This window comes from Neolamprologus multifasciatus, chromosome 20 (genome assembly GCF_963576455.1).
Source record: "Neolamprologus multifasciatus chromosome 20, fNeoMul1.2, whole genome shotgun sequence".
Taxonomy (NCBI): Eukaryota; Metazoa; Chordata; class Actinopteri; order Cichliformes; family Cichlidae; genus Neolamprologus; species Neolamprologus multifasciatus.
Window position 1 is genome coordinate 1,334,760 of NC_140458.1, and position 20,370 is coordinate 1,355,129.

General features: G+C 42.7%; 2 protein-coding genes and 1 long non-coding RNA gene across 3 annotated transcripts in view; 2 read left to right on the top strand and 1 right to left on the bottom strand.

The window, feature by feature from the left end:
• LOC146493997 (uncharacterized) overlaps window positions 1-20,370 on the bottom strand; it is a 159,424-nt gene that overhangs the window by 40,577 nt on the left and 98,477 nt on the right. The gene's annotated exons all lie outside the window — the stretch shown is intronic.
• Window positions 10,562-14,370, top strand: LOC146494000 (polymeric immunoglobulin receptor-like). Its single transcript, XM_085146720.1, has 3 exons — window positions 10,562-12,245; window positions 12,533-12,859; window positions 13,632-14,370. Exons 1-3 carry the CDS (start codon window positions 11,897-11,899, stop codon window positions 13,835-13,837), a joined length of 882 nt encoding a protein of 293 aa, XP_085002846.1. The 5' UTR covers window positions 10,562-11,896; the 3' UTR covers window positions 13,838-14,370.
• Window positions 14,378-17,625, top strand: LOC146494001 (uncharacterized). Its single transcript, XR_014871644.1, has 3 exons — window positions 14,378-15,407; window positions 15,689-15,726; window positions 17,343-17,625. It is a non-coding gene; the product is annotated as an uncharacterized LOC146494001 (long non-coding RNA).

A 20,370-nucleotide genomic window follows, 5' to 3' on the forward strand; every position in this document is an offset into this window, starting at 1 on the left:
GTCACTCCTGGTCTGATTGGGGAGGGGACCAGAGAAAACTACAGAGTCCGACATTGTTTTGGCAAAGTTACACACCGATTCAATATTGATTTTAGTGACCTCCGATTGGCGTAACCGGGTGTCATTACTGCCGACGTGAATTATGATTTTATTGAATTTACGTTTACCCTTAGCCAGCAGTTTTAAATTTCCTTCAATGTCGCCTGCTCTGGCCCCTGGAAGACAATTGACTATGGTTGCCGGTGTCTCTAGCTTCACATGTCTGAGAACAGAATCACCAATTACCAGAGTTTGACCCCCGGCGGGTGTGTCACCGAGTGGGGAAAAACGGTTAGACACATGAACGGGTTGGTGGTGTACCTGGGGCTTCTGTTTAGGACTACGCTTCCTCCTCACCGTTACCCAGCCTTTCCCCAGCTGCTTGGGGTCTGCCGGGGAACAGCTAGCAGGGCCTACGCTATCTTCGGCTGCACCAGCTACAGGGGCCTGGCTAGCTAAGGGTGAGAGCAGGGTGCAAAGCCGAGTCTCCAATTCAGTAATCCTGGCCTCCAGAGCTGCAAATATGCTACATTTGTTACAGATATCATTACTGCTAAAGGAGGCCGAGGAGTAACTAAACATCTGACACAATGAGCAAGAAAGTGCAGAAGGGACAGGTGAAGTAGCCATGGTGCTAACGGGTCGGCTACGAGCTAAGCTAGCGAAACAGTACAGAGACAGTGAGTGAATACTATAAATTAGGTAGTGAGTACACAGAAAGTGTGCTTCGGATGAAGCACGTGAAGATTATACTGTGAAAAAAGAATGTATTTAAAAGTTGTTAATTAAACTGCTAAGCAAATAAGCTACTCAGAAACACCACTGTGTTTGAGCAGGAACAGGAAGCGATACTATACCACAGAGCGAGCGAGCGAACACCAAGTGACAGCGCCACCCATGGGAAGTGAGATTGGTTCAGATCTCTAGATTCATGTATGTCCAAATTCCTTTGGAAAGATAAACCCCCACGTATAAGCTTAAAAACACTACAAAAGACCAAGGATAAAGGAGGATTAGAACTACCTAACTTTCAGCACTACTTCTTAGCCAACAGGCTTCAGTTTATCTCAGGATGGCTAAAACATACCTTCTTAGATGAACCTTGGCTAGATGTAGAACAAGCACTTTGCAATAATCTAGAGATTTCAGATCTACCATTTATCAGCTCAAACATCCAACGACATGAAATCTTCAAAAGCATCAGCATCAGCTCTTCTCTGACAGCATGGTGGGAGTTTCTAAAATTGACGGAGTCTTCATTAATCCCATGCAAACGTACACCTATCTGGAACAACCCTGACATATTACAAAACAATAATATGATAAACTTTTCAGATTGGAGTGGTAAAGGAATCAAATATTTAGAACATATACTAGAAGGAACAGAATTTATTTCATTTGACAGACTAGTTACACAATATGGGATCAACAAGAAAAGATTTTTAGAATATCAACAAATTAAATCCAAAGTAAAAAAGAAATTTAAACCGGGTCAAGTTGAACTACAAACACCACCAAGTGTGGTTCAATTTCTTACTCTTAAAACCCCCAAATTACTATCCAAAATATACAGACTGCTTTCTAAAACAGATGAATCAATATCACTTCCTATTGCAAAATGGGAAGCAGATTTATCAGTTAACTTAGACCAAAACTTCTGGTCTCAGATATGCTTAAAAACCTTTCGTCTAATTAGAAATCCCAGTCTTCAATTAATTCAATACAAAATACTACATAGAGTGCACTATACAGGTCATCGGATGTTCAAGATGGGTTATACGTCTACCAACAACTGCTCATACTGCCAAACCAATACACAGGACAATTACATCCACGCTCTTTAGTTCTGTCCACCAGTTCAGAAGTTTTGGAGGAGGGAGGATAAGAAGGACAGACGCAACAACATTGTCATCCCCTATGTAGCCGGTGTATCAGAGAAACTCAGGAGGGTTTTCTCCAAGCATGACATCCCGGTGTACTTCAGACCCAGCAACACACTCAGACAAAAACTGGTTCACCCGAAAGACAAAACGCCAAAACACAGACTTAACAATGTGGTGTATGCCGTACAGTGCAGCGAGGAATGCCCAGACCTCTACATTGGAGAGACCAAACAGCCACTTCACAAGCGCATGGCACAACACAGAAGAGCCACCTCCACAGGACAAGATTCAGCTGTCCATCTGCATCTTAAGGATAAAGGACACTCTTTCGAGGATGCCAATGTTCACATTTTGGACAGAGAGGACAGATGGTTTGAAAGAGGAGTGAAAGAAGCCATCTATGTCCACTGTGAGCGACCATCTTTGAACAGAGGCGGTGGTTTACGACACCAACTCTCTGCCATCTATAATCCAGTTTTGAGATCCCTTCCCACACGCCTTAACGCCCACTCACACCCTGGGCCATCTGACCTCAGGAATTCGCATGATAAGGTGGGGCCAGGTTTCACAATGAACTCACCCGAAACTCTGGCTGATTGGGACCCACACCCGGTTCCACACCTTGGCTCAGGCGATTAGAGGATCATCAGGGGGTCCTTTTGTCCCTCTGTGGGGGGAAACTCCCACCAGGTTTATATCTGGGACTCTCCACCATTTGACCTTAGAACTGAAGAAGCCTCTCGGATGAGAGGTGAAACGTCTTCAAGTAACTTAAAGAAGTCCAGACGCTTTTCTTTGCAAGCTCCTTTGACTACGATGACCTGGATGACTGAGAACCTTCACAGACATTAGTCTTGATACAGCCTCTGCCGGCACATCAGATCAATTGCTCTGGGCTCCTTTGATCAGCTCCATCACCTAGTTGGGGTGGGGGGTCATAGTTTGGTCCCACCTTCGCTGTTGTGATTGGTGTGGGGGTAGGGACAGGCTTAGGGCGTCGGGGGGTTCCCCAGGAGCATCTTCCTTGGGGGGTTCTACCCGGGGTAGCGGTCATGGCCTATTAAGGGCTCTGTTGGCTCTTAGGTGACGGTTTCCTCGTGGCTGCGTCCAGCGGGGCTAGGGGAGGGTCTGTGCTGACGGACGTGGGTTGCTGACCTGGTAGCCTGGCTGCCCCTGGGTGGGTCCGGGATGGGCGTGGGGTTCTGGGGGTGCAGGAGGTCTCCTCTCTTCAGGAACCTACTCTGCAGGTAGGGGAGATACAGGAGAGGTGGAGGAAGCTCTCAGCCTGGGCGTCTATTGTCTTGTGTAGTCTGGAAGATGAGTGGATGACGGGGTGGGGGCAGTTTTCTCTTAGGTGGGGTTTGGTGGGCTGTCCCGGCCTCTGTGGGGCCAGGCGGCGCTGCTGTTCTGGACCCCGGTCCAGATGGGCCTGGGCCCCCTTTCCCTGGCAGGTTGCAGAGTATAGGGGTGCCTACTGGGGTCAGCGGGGGAGCTGGCCCCAGGGAGGGGTCACTTGCCCCTCCCTTCCTTCCCACCCCACCTCCAGCTGCCTCCCTCCTCCCGCTCCACCACAATCACCCACACATGCAGGGCCTTGGGGTAAAGATGTGTCACCAGGGTGCAGGGGAGCCATCCCCCCCCTCTGTCCCCTTCTGGCTGCCTGTGCCTCAATTTTATCTCACAACTTAGACATTCACATTACTCACACTCTCATAACACATACATATACAGTGGGGCAAAAAAGTATTTAGTCAGCCACCGATTGTGCAAGTTCCCCCACTTAAAATGATGACAGAGGTCAGTAATTTGCACCAGAGGTACACTTCAACTGTGAGAGACAGAATGTGAAAAAAAAATCCATGCATTCACATGGTAGGATTTGTAAAGAATTTATTCGTAAATCAGGGTGGAAAATAAGTATTTGGTCAATAACAAAAATACAACTCAATACTTTGTAACATAACCTTTGTTGGCAATAACAGAGGTCAAACGTTTACTATAGGTCTTTACCAGGTTTGCACACACAGTAGCTGGTATTTTGGCCCATTCCTCCATGCAGATCTTCTCAAGAGCAGTGATGTTTTTGGGCTGTCGCCGAGCAACACGGACTTTCAACTCCCGCCACAGATTTTCTATGGGGTTGAGGTCTGGAGACTGGCTAGGCCACTCCAGGACTTTCAAATGCTTCTTACGGAACCACTCCTTTGTTGCCCGGGCGGTGTGTTTTGGATCATTGTCATGTTGGAAGACCCAGCCTCGTTTCATCTTCAAAGTTCTCACTGATGGAAGGAGGTTTTGGCTCAAAATCTCACGATACTTGGCCCCATTCATTCTGTCCTTAACACGGATCAGTCGTCCTGTCCCCTTGGCAGAAAAACAGCCCCATAGCATGATGTTTCCACCCCCATGCTTCACAGTAGGTATGGTGTTCTTGGGATGCAACTCAGTATTCTTCTTCCTCCAAACACGACGAGTTGAGTTTATACCAAAAAGTTCTACTTTGGTTTCATCTGACCACATGACATTCTCCCAATCCTCTGCTGTATCATCCATGTGCTCTCTGGCAAACTTCAGACGGGCCTGGACATGCACTGGCTTCAGCAGCGGAACACGTCTGGCACTGCGGGATTTGATTCCCTGCCGTTGTAGTGTGTTACTGATGGTGACCTTTGTTACTTTGGTCCCAGCTCTCTGCAGGTCATTCACCAGGTCCCCCCGTGTGGTTCTGGGATCTTTGCTCACCGTTCTCATGATCATTTTGACCCCACGGGATGAGATCTTGCGTGGAGCCCCAGATCGAGGGAGATTATCAGTGGTCTTGTATGTCTTCCATTTTCTGATGATTGCTCCCACAGTTGATTTTTTCACACCAAGCTGCTTGCCTATTGTAGATTCACTCTTCCCAGTCTGGTGCAGGTCTACAATTCTTTTCCTGGTGTCCTTCGAAAGCTCTTTGGTCTTGGCCATGGCGGAGTTTGGAGTCTGACTGGTTGAGGCTGTGGACAGGTGTCTTTTATACAGATGATGAGGTCAAACAGGTGCCATTCATACAGGTAACGAGTGGGGGACAGAAAAGCTTCTTACAGAAGACGTTACAGGTCTGTGAGAGCCAGGGATTTTCCTTGTTTGAGGTGACCAAATACTTATTTTCCACCCTGATTTACGAATAAATTCTTTACAAATCCTACCATGTGAATTCATGGATGTTTTTTTCACATTCTGTCTCTCACAGTTGAAGTGTACCTCTGGTGCAAATTACTGACCTCTGTCATCATTTTAAGTGGGGGAACTTGCACAATCGGTGGCTGACTAAATACTTTTTTGCCCCACTGTATATGCAGTGTTGGAGAGTAATGGAATACATGTATCGCCATTACGTATTTAAAATACAAAATATGAGTAACTGTATTCCGTTACAGTTACCGTTTAAAAAGGTGGTATTTAGAATACAGTTACTTTGTTGAAATAAATGGATTACACGGCGGTACTTCCCTGTTTCATATTGTGGCGGGTCAGTACTGTTTGGGTTTTGTTTGACAGCTACGTTCTGTTGTTCCAGGCGCGGGCGTTACGGTTGCCATGGTTACAGGGTGACGCTCTCTCTCTCTGCGTGTTTCCTGGGTGAGAGAGGCCTTTTTGTTGTTGTTATGCTAAGCTAACAGGCAGAATGCTACAGGTATAGCTCTAAAGAATGTAGCATCATGGGCAGTGTAGTCCGTGCTGCAGGGAGAATGGACTGCCATACTCGTTATGTGTCTGTGAGCGAGGGAGGGAGAAAAAGGGAAAGTACGAGCTGCCATCGAGCAGAAACGGGAGCTGGAAGCATGTAAATATAATAATAACCACTGCAGCCAAGAAGAGTGCCTGACGAGCCCAGTTGTAAGTAAGCTATTAAGACTCGACTGTACACCGTGTTCGTGTTTTCCTCTGAAACAATAAGTTCTGTTGGAGCAGCCTTTCAACGCCTCTCTCTGTCTCTCGCTAGCAAAGTTGACCCAGACAACAAAGTAAAGCTATTTTTCAGCTACGAGCCGACACAGAACCCACCGTATTAGCCAGAGGTCCCTTTACTATGGTTCGGAGCCGCGGACCTTCAGTAACAGTAATAAATCACAGCAATAGTACATTCATGTAGTTGTAAACAGCATGATAATATATTAAGTAATCCAAAGTATTCAGAATACGTTACTCTCATTGAGTAACTCAACGGAAGTTTTAGTTTAGAACTCCTGTTATCAGATACATGTATATCTGTAAAGTCTTAACATTTTATGTCTTTATGCAACACACATGGATTCTGTCAACTCAGTATTAATATTCAAGTCAAGTCAGCTTCATTTGAACAGCACATTTTAAAAATAATTACTCGTATCTGTTATTAATCTCTGTCTCTCTTCCACAGCATGTCTTTTATCCTGTCTTCCTTCTCTCACTCCAACCAATCACAGCAGATGGCCCCGCCCCTCGCTGAGCCTGGTTCTGCCGGAGGTTTCTTCCTGTTAAAAGGGAGTTTTTCCTTCCCACTGTCGCCAAAGTGCTTGCTCATAGGGGGTCATATGATTGTTGGGCTTTTCTCTGTATCTATGAAGCGCCTTGAGGCGACATTTGTTGTGATTTGGCGCTATATAAATAAAATTGAATTAAAATTGAATTGAATTGAATCTTACAACAAAGGATTGATAGATTGATGCATATATACCATCAGAACAGTGAACATCACTGTCACAACAGTGTTTGTTTTCATTCAAAGGCTTTATGATTTTTCCTATAATGGCGGCCGGTCTCTAGTCAAAATGCCCGGGATGATTTTTTGTCCCAGTCCAGCCCTGTATGCAGCTCATCTGCAGTCTGCTGTTACCTACATCTTCCTATTCAGAAGGCAGAATTTCTGAGTTCTGAGTACAATCAAAGCACCACGACTGCAGTTTTTGTGTTGGATGTAAAAAGCGCACATGACGCTGTGACGTAGGCTAGAATCATGGCGGCGGTCAACGACGGTCCAGGCGTGGGATTTCTCTCGTGGAAATATCCACATTATCTTTTCCTTTCTGTTGGTAGGTGGCACAGTGCACTGTGGCAAGTAAGCAAGCTAGAAGACTGGCAGTCTGGCTGGTATCCAGTTACAGAAGCAACACAATAACAAGAGAATTCTGAGTGAAACCAAAATTACTTTCCCTAGTAACTAGTTACTTTGACAGTAATGAGTAACTACTTTTGATAGAAGTAACTAGTAATGTAAGTAAGTTACTAACTTAAAGTAACTTGCCCAACACTGATTAACATACAGTCATATAGTGAATGATATTAGGGGATTCCCAATATCACATTAGTTTTGACCTTTGACCTCTTCTTCAAGGTCAGACACGTTTAAACTTTCATGAGATCAAAGTTTTATGAAACATATTTTATCTTTAACCTCTTAAGCCCCAAGCCTACCTGATCTCCTGCTTTTTGCCCCCGTATCAGGGGGCGTTGGGGCTTAAGAGGTTAAACTTTAATTATAATTAATCTTAAGTTTATGGTGACCTGTGAATGAACACTCTGAGAAGTCAGCTGAGACTGAAGAAGAGTTCAGAGAGTTGAAGACATCCCAGCACAATGCAGAGGCCATCAGGGAAGGTCCAGTCTGGTTTGTGTTGTCATGTTTGTATGTTAAACACTCATTACAAATCAGTTTGATTGTTTTTAACTAAACAACATCGAGTTATATTCATTGCACATAAATGTCACGATCTGGGGAAAACGCATGGATGGTTTTTGATAAATTGGCACGCCCGTGTAGCGTGCTGGCTAGAGCCACATGTGGCAAAGGTTAACGATGGGTTGCAAGAGGAACGCAGCTACTTTAGTAACATCCCGTGCACTGATCACGGATGAGAGAATGAACAACGTGAAGAAAGACTTGCAGCACCTGAGGTGAGCGGAAGCTGATGCACACTGCTCCAGGGAGGAGAGGAAGTGGAGAAAGAAAGAAACTGGATCTCCTCCTGGTGGTCCCTGATGGACATGCTGTGTCTGGAACTGAATGGGGTAGGCTTAGTTGGACGTGGAGTAGACAAGCTAAGTTCTGGTCGATGAAGTTTTCAGCTGGCTATGGTCTCGGAGAGCCTCAAGAGGAGAACTGTTGGTGTTTCAGGTGAAACGTTACCTCAACCTGGAAATGAGAGGGGTTTGAGGGGTGGGATGTAGAGGACACTAGGGGCGGCAATGTCCGGCCGGCTTTGGGTAGCCTCCCCAGTTTTATAGGCTTCTCAGTGGAGTTAGCAGCTGCTCCTTCAGAAGAGGGAGGAGGTGGAGGAGGTGTAGAAGTCAAAGCACTGATGTCAGAGACAACACAACAAACACCTGAAAAGTGTGTGTGCTGCAGCACTGAACAAACTAAAATCTTATGGTCTGATACACGTTATTTGTGCATTTCCTTTCTGTTTTTGTTGTTTGTGTGGAGTTGTATTTTTCTGCACATTTGATATAATGTTTGGTAGATTTGAAAAACAGCCAACAGTTTCAAAGTTGTAAGAAAGTTACAAACCTAATAAAAATGAAGGATGTAACATTCTGGAAATTCAATGAATGCCAGCAACCTCTTCTAGAGAAGTTACAATTCAGAAGAACAACCACAACATAAATGAGAACATTGCTGCGAAAAATAAGCTTCGTTCCTCTTTGTTCTAACCATGAATCAGTTTCACATGCTGATATTCATATGCAGCTGCTGGTGTCACCCCCCCCCCTCCCTTTTCTCCTGTATTTTAAATGAAATAGTCCATGAGAAAACATCAGTGCTCTGACACCTGACTGCAAACTGAAAACGCTCACTTTCTTTAGCTGATCTGAAATCAGGTTAATATGACATATTACATTACTTATCTGAGAAAAATAAAGTCAAAGTACAGCTGTATGAAACCTTACACCATTACCATAGGAATTAAATGGATAATAGGAGCCAGGTACTGCAAATCAAATGCATTTGATTGTCTAATTATCAGCAAGTGGAGACCCCTCTATGAAAGCAGAAGGTTGGAGCTTTCCAGTGGAAGAAAAATCCCAAACTCGATGCTCACTCCGCTTCTCAGCTGACCTCATTTTTTCTGCACGCAACATTTCGGGACACAGACCTGATCAATCTGTTTTCACGCTACATCCAGATGAACAGAATCAACCTTTTGGGTCTTACTTACCTGGATGCATAAAGACATAAAAGACTTAACATTAAGAACCATAAATACTGATATGACTGCGTTAACTATTCAATTAGTCTTGATGATTAAATTAGTTCTAAAATGATTGATTAACTTTATTGTGCAAAGTGCAAATATCTACAAGAATCCACTTTTTACAGAATTGAGGCTAAACTTTAAATTGAAATTCATGGAAAACGTGATAATTTTAAGAGTTTTGTAAGATTTTCAACCTTGAGAGCGAGTTTAACTACAGGCAGCTTTATGAATACTGGCCTTGGTACCTTCTCCAGTAGCTTTTGCATTGGTTATACATGACACCAGTGCTGCACAGCAGAACAAGCTGGGCCCATGATCACTCTTTAAGTTGTCACTGCAGAAGTTTACACCCTTCGATCCACTTTCAGTAACAGTGTAATTACAAAGTGTACATGAATGAGCAGTGAACCTCAAGCCCAGATGCATAAACCTCTGACTCACTTCTGTTTCTACATCGTCACTTTGTTTCTTCACATCCTCTTCTTGGGTCCTTCATAGTCCCTCCCACCACATATGGGTTCAGAGGAAAGGAAAGAGAGAGGAGTCAAAGCAGGAGATTTTTAACAGAGCTCTAATGAAACAGTAAACCATCAGAGCCTCGTTATGAACACCCTTCACAGTTTGATCTACTTCTTCTTCGTTTGTGAGTATATTGGCATATTTTTGTGGCACTTATGTTTCTTACTTTTCTTATTGTTACACATGGTCATCTCAGTCAGCTGTGAGTTGCTTTAATGGGCAGCTTGTTCCCTTCTTGGTAACTGCTGGGACACAAAGCTCATTCTGTGCCACTGTGGTTATCGCTCTGCTTCTTTTTCATTGATTTTTAAAGCTTTCTTTATTTTAGGGCTGCAACTGATGGTAAATAGGCGTAGCATTAAAACATAATCAGTGATTAACCTACCAATTAATTTAGTGAATAAATATCTTGATGTATGGTCAAAGGAGCTTGCAAAGAAAAGCGTCTGGACTTCTTTAAGTTACTTGAAGACGTTTCACCTCTCATCCGAGAGGCTTCTTCAGTTCTAAGGTCAAACGGTGGAGAGTCCCAGATTTAAACCTAGTGGGAGTTTCCCCCCACAGAGGGACAAAAGTCAGAGATAGTCAGAGATAGAAAGTCAGAGATAGAAAGCCAAGGTGTGGAACTGGGTGTGGGTCCCTGATTGGGACCCACACCCAGTTCCACACCTTGGCTCAGGCGATTAGAGGATCATCAGGGGGTCCTTTTGTCCCTCTGTGGGGGGAAACTCCCACTAGGTTTAAATCTGGGACTCCCCACCATTTGACCTTAGAACTGAAGAAGCCTCTCGGATGAGAGGTGAAACGTCTTCAAGTAACTTAAAGAAGTCCAGACGCTTTTCTTTGCAAGCTCCTTTGACTACGATGACCTGGATGACTGAGAACCTTCACAGACATCTTGATGTATGCTCAATCATCCAGGTAAGGAAATCCCAAACAGCTGATTCTGTTCATCTGGACGTTTTCAGTGGGAGAAACATTTCATCTCACATCCAGGTGACTTCTTCAGTCTCAGCTGACTGCAGGATTCCCCAATCTTATAAACAGTACATTTGCATAATGACTGAAACCAGCCCAGTGAAGGAACAATGGGCTGGGAGGTCAGCAGCTTATGGCCATACCACCCTGAGCATGGCTGATCTTGTCTGATCTCAAAAGGTAAGCAGGGTTGTGCTTGGATAGGAGCCTGCCTGTGAATGCCAGGTGGTGTCACTTCGCTCTCGCTCTGCAGGCCTACTTGTTGTTCCTAGAGTATTTAAAAGTAGAATGGGAGGCAGAGCCTTCAGTTTTCAGGCCCCTCTTCTGTGGAACCAGCTTCCAGTTTGGATTCAGGAGACAGACACTATCTCTACTTTTAAGATTAGGCTTCAAACTTTCCTTTTTGCTAAAGCATATAGTTAGGGCTGGACCAGGTGACCCTGAATCCTCCCTTAGTTATGCTGCAATAGATGTAGGCTGCCGGGGATTCCCATGATGCATTGAGTTTTTCCTTTCCAGTCACCTTTCTCACTCACTATGTGTTAACAGACCTCTCTGCATTGAATCATATCTGTTATTAATCTCTGTCTCTCTTCCACAGCATGTCTTTATCCTGTCTTCCTTCTCTCACCCCAACCAATCACAGCAGATGGCCCCGCCCCTCCCTGAGCCTGGTTCTGCTGGAGGTTTCTTCCTGTTAAAAGGGAGTTTTTCCTTCCCACTGTCACCAAAGTGCTGCTCATAGGGGTCATATGATTGTTGGGGTTTTCTCTGTACCTATTATTATAGGATAAAGTGTACAACATAAAGCACTGTGAGGTGACTGTTGTTGTGATTTGGCGCCATATAAATAAAATTGAATTGAACTCTGGACTTAATAGACTGGTCATTTAAAATATTTTGTCACTTTAATTATAAAATATCATATTTTAAATCTTTTGTACAAAATGTACAAAGTTCCCCTCCATTGTAGACACTAATATTCTAATAAAAACCTTATTCACAGTCCAGCTGTTTGGCACCTTAGATTATGGTTTAGCAACAGCTGATAAAATAACTCCACCTCTCTCTGCTCACTGATGCTCTCATTATTTTGTTTGTTTTGTTCTTAAACTTGCAGCAGAGTTACAGCAGGCGGCGCTTGAGGCGGCTGCTGCCTTTGCCCAAAAGTCAGCTCTGCTCTCAGTGTGTCTGTGTGTGGATGCTGTGATCAGACTGCAGCTTCTTACAGGAAGTACAAACAGTAACTATTGATGGTTCATGTTTCCAACAGCTCTGCAGGATGGAAACCCTGAAGTCACCGATGCTCAGATTCTTCTCTATGGAGTCATTGGAGGAAATATTACAGTTCCTCTTGTTTTTCAATCATCAGGAACATGGAAGATGTTCTGCAGAGAAGAATGTGAAGGAGAAAACATTCTCATTAATACAACTGATGTCAGAGCTCAAACAGGCAGATACAGCATTGAATATGAAATACAATCAGTTTATGTTTTATCTGTGAGCATCTCAAAGCTGACTGAGTCTGACTCTGGACAGTACAGCTGTGGTTTGGCTGGATCTTCATCATCAGCTTCATACGAACGGTTCGTGATCGTTGTTGCTGAAGGTGAGTTTCTGTTTCTGAAGAAAGTTTTCACTGACAGCTGCTGACGGTTTAAAGAAGCTGAAGTTTGTTCTTTATAAAACTGTCAAATCTGGAAAATGATCTGACAATTTGGACACTTCGGTAGTGCAGTATTTTGAGTTTTTCTCATTGTGCTTAAAGCTGATAATTCAGTAATAAATAAGACTGTAATCTAATCTATTAAAATCTAATAATGTGCAGATTATGAAGCAGCATCAGTGGCTTCTGCAGCACAGATAGTAACTATTGATCGTTTGTGTCTTTAACAGCACTGCTGGATGGAAACGATGATCAGCTGAAACACTTCAATAAAGAAACTGGAAGCTCTCTCACAGTCGGATGTTCCTTTAAACACTCTGGAAACAGAGCGTTGTTCTGCAGAGGAGAGTGTGGAGGAGAAAACACTCTTGTTGAAACCCGTAAAGTCAAATCTCAGAGAGGCAGATACAACATTGGATATGCTTCACATACAGATCCAGGAGTTCTGTATGTGAGCATCACACAGCTGACCAAGTCTGACTCAGGACGGTACAGATGTTTACTGGAGGGATCTTCCAGCAGGTCATTCAGAGACTTTGAGGTCACTGTCACAGACGGTGAGTTTTTACTGACATTAAGCAAATGTTGTCAGAGTGGAGCTGTTCAGCTGTTCCTTATTTCCTGTCATATATCTGCTGTTCCTGTGGTGGATGTTCATGTTAAACACGAGCAAAGTTTGAGCTCAGTGTCTGTACAGTAATCCCTGTGAGCCAACAGCTCAGCTGCAGACTGCTCTGAGTGTTAGACTGTTTCTCCCACTGAAAAAGCTACATGCAGATGAACAGAATCAACCTTTTGGAGTTTCTACTCTGTACAATGTAAAATAAAGTGGAGAAGCCTCATGGAGACTTGCTGTGGTCACAGAAACCCCGTCTACCTGCTTTCAAATCTCCTGTTTTTGAGGATCAGCCTCAAAAGAAGACGTAAAGATGAGAACTGATGAAACAGCTTGTTTCAGACACAGAATGATCTGATTGGCTGCTCCAACACACAAGGCTCAACTGTAAAAACACAAAGTTACTGTAGTACAGTCCAGGAATAAAAATACATGGACGCTGTAATGAGCAGAATAGGTCCACTTTAATGTCTCTGGTAGCTAAATAATATTTTTATTGATCATTGCAGTTGTTAGTGTTTCAAGCATCTGTATATAAAAGATAAATAACACAAATGTTTAATTTATTACTTTCACAGTTTTGTGAAGAAAATTAAGAAAATGAAGTTGTTGTTTTTTCCTTTATTTTCTCCTCTGGGGTTTCTGTCTAGATTTTTATTTATTATTGTTCACGTCTCTAACCACAGCTAAAGCTCTCTGATCTTTTTCACCAGTCATCCCATCATTAACTGGACAGAACCAGTATGGGCTGTATGTGGGTCTGACTGTCACCATCATCCTGGTCTCAGTGTCTGTGCTGATATTCTACAAGAAAAGATCCTCTAAACGAAAAGGTGAGACAGCAGGAGCACGGATGACACTTTCCATTTCTCACAGTAATGAACATCTTAGTCGTTGGCGTCTCTTTACTGTTAAATAAAGTTTTGGAAACACACATTTCTTGTATTCAGAATATTTTCCCATAGAAGATTTGAAAATGCAGTGTGTTTCTGTCACGGTTAGTGCTGGCCGACCGTGGGGATGTGGGGAAAGGAGGACCCAAATGCTGGACTTATTTACAGTGCAGTAAATATTCACATAAATAATCCCGTGGATTCCCCTGACTCCCATGTTGTGTCTTCAAATCAAATCAATTTATTTATATAGCACTTTTCACAGGATAAAAACCACAAAGTGCTTCACAGTAATATAAAACAGAAATACATAAAATACATTAATAATAAAACACAGCACAAATCTAATTAAAAGCCAATCTAAATAAATGAGTCTTAAACTGCTTTTTAAAAGAATAAATACAATCAAGGCAACGTAATGATGGAGGGAGAGACTTCCACAGCCTGGGGGCCACCGCTCTAAAAGATCTATCACCTCTGGTTTTAAAATATGTTCGAGGGACTACCAACAGCCTTTGATTAGAAGATCTCAGGCTGCGAGAGGGAGCGTGGGGTTCTAAAAGATTTTAAAATGAATTCTGAAATGTACTGGAAGCCAGCGTAATGAACGTAACACTGGTGTAATGTGCTCTCTTTTTCGTGTCTTAGTTAAAAGCCTTGCAGCAGCGTTCTGGACTAACTGGAGACGATCAAGATTCCTTTTGCTCAAACAAAGAAAAAGGCTGTTACAATAATCTAAGCGAGAAGAAATAAAAGCATGAATAACCATTTCTAACTCAGACAGCAAAGTTTGCAGTTTGGAGATGTTTCTTAGCTGAAAAAGGCAGTTCCTAATTAACTGGCGAGAGTGTTGTTCTAGGGACATGGCAGAATCAAAGATCACACCAAGGTACCTGAGGCTCAGGTGAACAGATGAGCCAAGAGAACCAAGATGCTGTTTGATTAGAGATATCTGGTTGTCGGGGGCAATAATTAATGTTTCTGACTTCTCAGAGTTCAACTGTAAGTAGTTGTCACCAAGCCACTGTTCAATGGAAGCTAAACATTTAATTAAAGAGAACAGTTTATGGACTTCCATCGGCTTAAAAGAGCAATAGAGCTGAATATCATCAGCATAGAAGTGATAAGACACCTCAGGGAACTGCCTAATTATAAGTCCTAGAGGTAACATGTACAAAAGAAAAAGTCCTTGCCTCGTGCTCTCCACCCCCACGTGTCTGCACTCCCCGTGCTCGCTGCTCTCTGGCTTTCCACGCTCTTCCTGCAGGAAGCATTAGAAGCAGCTGTCCGGAGACTAAAATACTGCAGGCATACACTCGCTGGACTTGACACTAACAACACTAACGTGGAGTCTCATGCAACAATCCTGCACCGGTGGGAGCTCCATCATTCTCTTAAGTAGCTCCCCCGACGAGCCTGATCAGCAGCAGGTGTGTGCGGTCCTAAGGTGTGGCCAGTGCCACCCCCCTCACCCCGTCACCCCCCATACACACAAACCCAGAAACCAGGAAGACGAGAGACAGCAACACCAAAAGTACACGTCCATAACTGCTCATAACTGTCAGGGACCCTGAGTCTGACTGTTACTTGTTGAAGGTACAAACTGAACAGTTAAGTTATAGAATTGAATGATCCCACATTGGCAGCACCAGCAGCAACTTCAAGCATTTAAACAACCAGGATTCTTGAAGTGTTTTCATTTTCAAGCTTTTCTGGCACATGTGTGGTTTGTCCTCTTAATGACTGTCCGAAATGCTGCTGTTCACTGTTTTTGTGAACAGATGAACATTTCAAGACATCAGGATTTATTTGCAGGGACCAGTTGCACCTGACCTTTCACCTGTACTAGTTTAAACTCACCCTTGTGCTTTTTTCAGATGTTCCTGTGGAAACACAGTATGCTGATGTCACAGAGGTGAGTTTGGGGAACTTTGAATCTTTTAAACTGTTCAAGAGTCCAGTGAAGAAAACTCAAAACAAGAAAAGTTTTAACGTCATGAACTTCTTCACAAATAAAATTTTAAGCATTAGAGAAAAAAATGACCAATAATCATCCCACAGATGTAATATTATCTACAGCTACTCTTAGTACCATTGATGTTAAGTTAGACTCTTTTTCTCCAATCGATCTTTCTGAGTTAACTTCAATAATTACTTCCTCCAAACCATCAACGTGTATTTTAGACCCCATTCCTACAAAACTGCTCAAAGAAGTCCTGCCATTGATTAATTCTTCGATCTTAAATATGATCAACTATCTCTAATAATCAGCTATGTACCACAGGCCTTCAAGGTGGCTGCAGTTAAACCTTTACTCAAAAAGCATCTCTAGACCCAGCAGTCTTAGCTAATTATAGGCCAATCTCCAACCTTCCTTTACATCTACATGGTGTCTGTATATTTAATGTATAATTATTTATCCAATTAATTATTTTTTTGTTTAAAAAAAGGTCTATGGATGATATTCACTCAGTATCATACTTGGGGTGTCTGGCCTGCAGTGGTTGTCAGAGGAGTGGGTTGGTCCTGTGTGTCGCCCTTGGTGTATGTATGAGGTTTGCTAAGTTGGGGGTGGATACCTTGGCAGTCATGCAGGGGGCTGTTTTTTCTCTGTCATGTGTTGGCTCTTGGCTGTGGGTGGGGTGGAAGTGGCCCTGGATATGTGGAGCAGTTGGACATGGAGAGGAGCGAGAGCGGGCTGATCCTGCCGGCTCTTTCCGGCTTCCCTTCTCTTCCACTTGATCTGCCCCCTGCGCAGTGCAGTCCTGGGGTCCTTCCTGCAGGCCCACTGCCCTGTCCCTGTGCATGGCCCTCTGCTTGTGTCTCTCACCTCCAGAGTTGATGGGGGACTGGGGGTGTGGAGCCTGGGTGGGCGGCTTGCGTGACTGGTTGTAGTGCACCTACAACACCTACAACTGGGCCGCTGCTGGCTGGTGGTGGTGGGAGGCTCTGGACACTGGTGCAGACTTTCATGTTTCTCACACAGCAAACTGCTGTTCTCGGCTTCTTGGTCTTGGCTACTTTTGGAACCAGCTGGGTCTCATGATTTCTCATCATCTCATCAACCCTCTTTGTTTGCTATGATGTTTGAATTCTTGTGATTCAGGTGATCTTGATGGGGTCCAGATGTTCTCTCAGGACAATCGTCCACACTGCCTGGTGTGATCAACACTAGTGTGTTAACCATTGTTTGAATGTTTGGTTTCCGGGTTTCATCATGCTGCACTTTGCTGGTGTTTCAGGGCTTTCACACATATGCATGCAAACACACACACACACACACACACACACACACACACACACACACACATTAGAAATATCCTGTCTCAGAGTGACGCTGAAAAACTAGTTCATGCATTTATTACTTCCAGGCTGGACGACTGTAATTCATTATTATCAGGAAGTCCTAAAAACTCCCTGAAAGCCTTCAGCTAATCCAAAATGCTGCAGCAAGAGTCCTGACAGGGACTAGAAACAGCAGATTTCTCCTACACTGACTTCTGTTCATTGGCTTCTTTTCTCTCTTTTCAGGCGACAGACAACTCAAACAAACTCACCCATAGTGCACTGAGTTTTCTTAACAAGGCCCGTGTCTCTCCCAACAACGCCTCCTGTAGGAACACCGATGAAGTTGTCTCCTCCGTGTCTCGAGTACGTAGGATGCCAGAGCTCGTCTGCTGTCCTTAACTGCAGATCATCTTCAGTGTTGCTGCCACAATTCTCTAAACGGATGAAATGAAGCTGCTTTCAGCATCTGTGTAAATGTTCTAGAAAAGATTCAGATTGTATAATTAATAATAAATATTTGTCTGTTTTTTAGAAAGAGCACTTTAAGAACTTTAGTCCAGTTTCTACATGTAAAGCCTCAAACTACCAGAACCTTAATGGAGCCACCAGAGACCTGGACCAAATCTACTCCACACTCAAAATCACTGACCAGACTCTCCAGACTCAGAGCTGAACATGAACATCGAAAAGACAATAAAAATCAAATAAAATGAATATTTCTGGGTTAAAAGCCAGGCCAAAAAAAGATGGCCTCTAAAAAGATGATGCAGTGAGTCAGAGTGGCGTCCAGTCATGAAGCTGGCCAAGCTGTTTGTGAAGAATTCATGTATCTGTCATGTTAGCAGTCAAAACCAAATCTTTTTAAAAGCACAGAGAAGATTGTGGTGCTGACACTTGAAAAGTCCAAGAAATTTTATGTGTGGTTGATCTTCAGAAAAACTCCTTTTACTGAACATCAAGTAGGATTAGAAACAACTTTAGAACTTAATAACTTAAGTTACTTAATAAAAAGACTTTCTTCTACATCTAGAAGGGAGGAGTGTCGAGATTAAATAAATCAAACATAACGTTCAACCACTCACAAATATCCAAGTCAATAACTGTACATCAGCAAAACAAGCAGTTTTTTCAGCTTATTTTTGTAAAACAATAAACTGTCATTTACAAACACTCGTCTCCAGAGTGGGAACAGAAGTATGAAGGCTTGTGAATATGCTCCAGTCCAGAAGGAGGCGACACTGTGAGAACAGTTTCCTGTGAACGAGTTTAACAGCAGGAACATGAACCAAGGACGTTCTTGCCTTGGCCAGTGTGGCTGCTTTTGCTCTCGTTCTTGATATGTTATTGTGTAGAATCTGTTGTGTTCATTTGTCGCTGAATTTGTTTCTTCACTTGTTTTTTTATTTGTTAGTCTGAATGAGACACTTTACTAGGACAAGTAAAGAATTCATGTTATCCAGGTTGTTTAGCCACAACATGATAATTATGATGATATAACAATGAAATCCTGTCTGTAGAACTGTATTCTCCTCATGTGGAGCTTCCCTGTTGCTGTGATGGGACTGATCCTGCTGAGGGAGGGGCCTCAAATGTAAATGAGCTGTTGGTCACTGCTGGCACTCTCCTCTCACTGCAGGGCCACACTAGTGTTCAAGTAGCACAAAACAAACAAACAAAGAAGAAAACACTCGTAAATATTTCAGAAAATTTGATGTTTTATTTTTTTTATTTCAAATATTGTATAACAAGACAAAACTGCAAAATTCACATTTGTTTCTCACTCTTAACTGAAACTTTCACTTACCAAACAAACACATCGCTCCTCTCTGTCCAGACACGTGGCAGCACTTCTGCTGTCATTTTGTTCGTATGTAACAAAGTAAAAAAGTGTACACATGAGTTTGTGACTCTGACTGAACTAACACAGCCGATCCCTCAGCGTGTTGGTGCTCTCTGCTCATATTAAATCATTTTTGGCTTTTTCTAGAACTTATTTTAACATTTCACTCAAAAACAAACAAAAAAGTCACTTCAGGGGCCAAACTGTGTTATATTTCATCAGGTCAATATCTGTGTGTTTGAGCTCCCTGCTCTGAGGGGAACTCTGAAACACTTTTTTCTTCATAATCGTATAAAAGGAACTTTGATGTTCTGCTATTTTCATTTCATCTGAAACCCACACTCGGCTTCAATACCATGGGATTCCTTAACCACAGTGTTGTGTAAATTGTAGTTACACAAGAGAAACCATGTGAGTCTGCATTTGTCTTTTGTCTTTCTTATAGTAAATATGTTATATTTACAGAATCCTCAGGCATTAATAAAGTATCCTGATTCATTCAGCAGTGACGGTCTTATTTATAAAGTCTGAATTAAAACAGAATTTAATGATTTGTAAATGTCATAAACACATATTTTATTCATTATATCAAATAATTCTATTTTATTTTGTTCTGTATTTTTATTCAGAATAGAAAACATATAAAATGTTCACACTGAGAAAATGAACCATTTTAAGAAAACTAAGCTCATTTTGAATTTGATGGCAGACGCAGGCCGTGTTCCTCGCTGAGCAGCGTCTCCTCTTCTTTGAACAAGATGCAAACCCCAAGTTGCTCTCCGATGCATCCATCAGAGTGTGAATGTCATTAGAAAAGCACTCAGTTTAGAGACGGTGCTTGTGAGATTGGGTGAATGTGGCACGCTGTAAAAAAATTGTAATATAAAAGTATTTTACTGTGTATTTTATAGTTTTGTACTGTTTTTCTAGAATATCATTAAATTGACATAAATAGGCTGATTTTACATTTCAAATGTAAATTAATGTGAAATCACTGTAAATGTAATAAAACATAATTTTCGGCTCGGACAGTCTCGGTCGTTGTGTCCTTGGGCAACACACTTCACCTACTGGTGTTGGCCAGAGGGGCCGATGGCGCGATATGGCAGCCTCGCCTCTGTCAGTCTGCCCCAGGGCAGCTGTGGCTACACCTGTAGCTGCCTCCACCAGTGTGTGAATGAATAGTGGTATTGTAAAGCACTTTGAGCAAAAAGCACTATATGAATGCAGTCCATTATTATTATTATTTAAACCAACTGTTAACTGTATATTATATTTCTGTACATTTAAATATTATTATTCATATTGCCACATTCATTGACCTTGTTTAAGGTGCCAATTATGACTTTTAAGGAGGTATGGAATACCTCCGTAAACTCACACTCACTGTTGGTAAATTCATTATGAAATATGAAAAAATGACTTATTTAA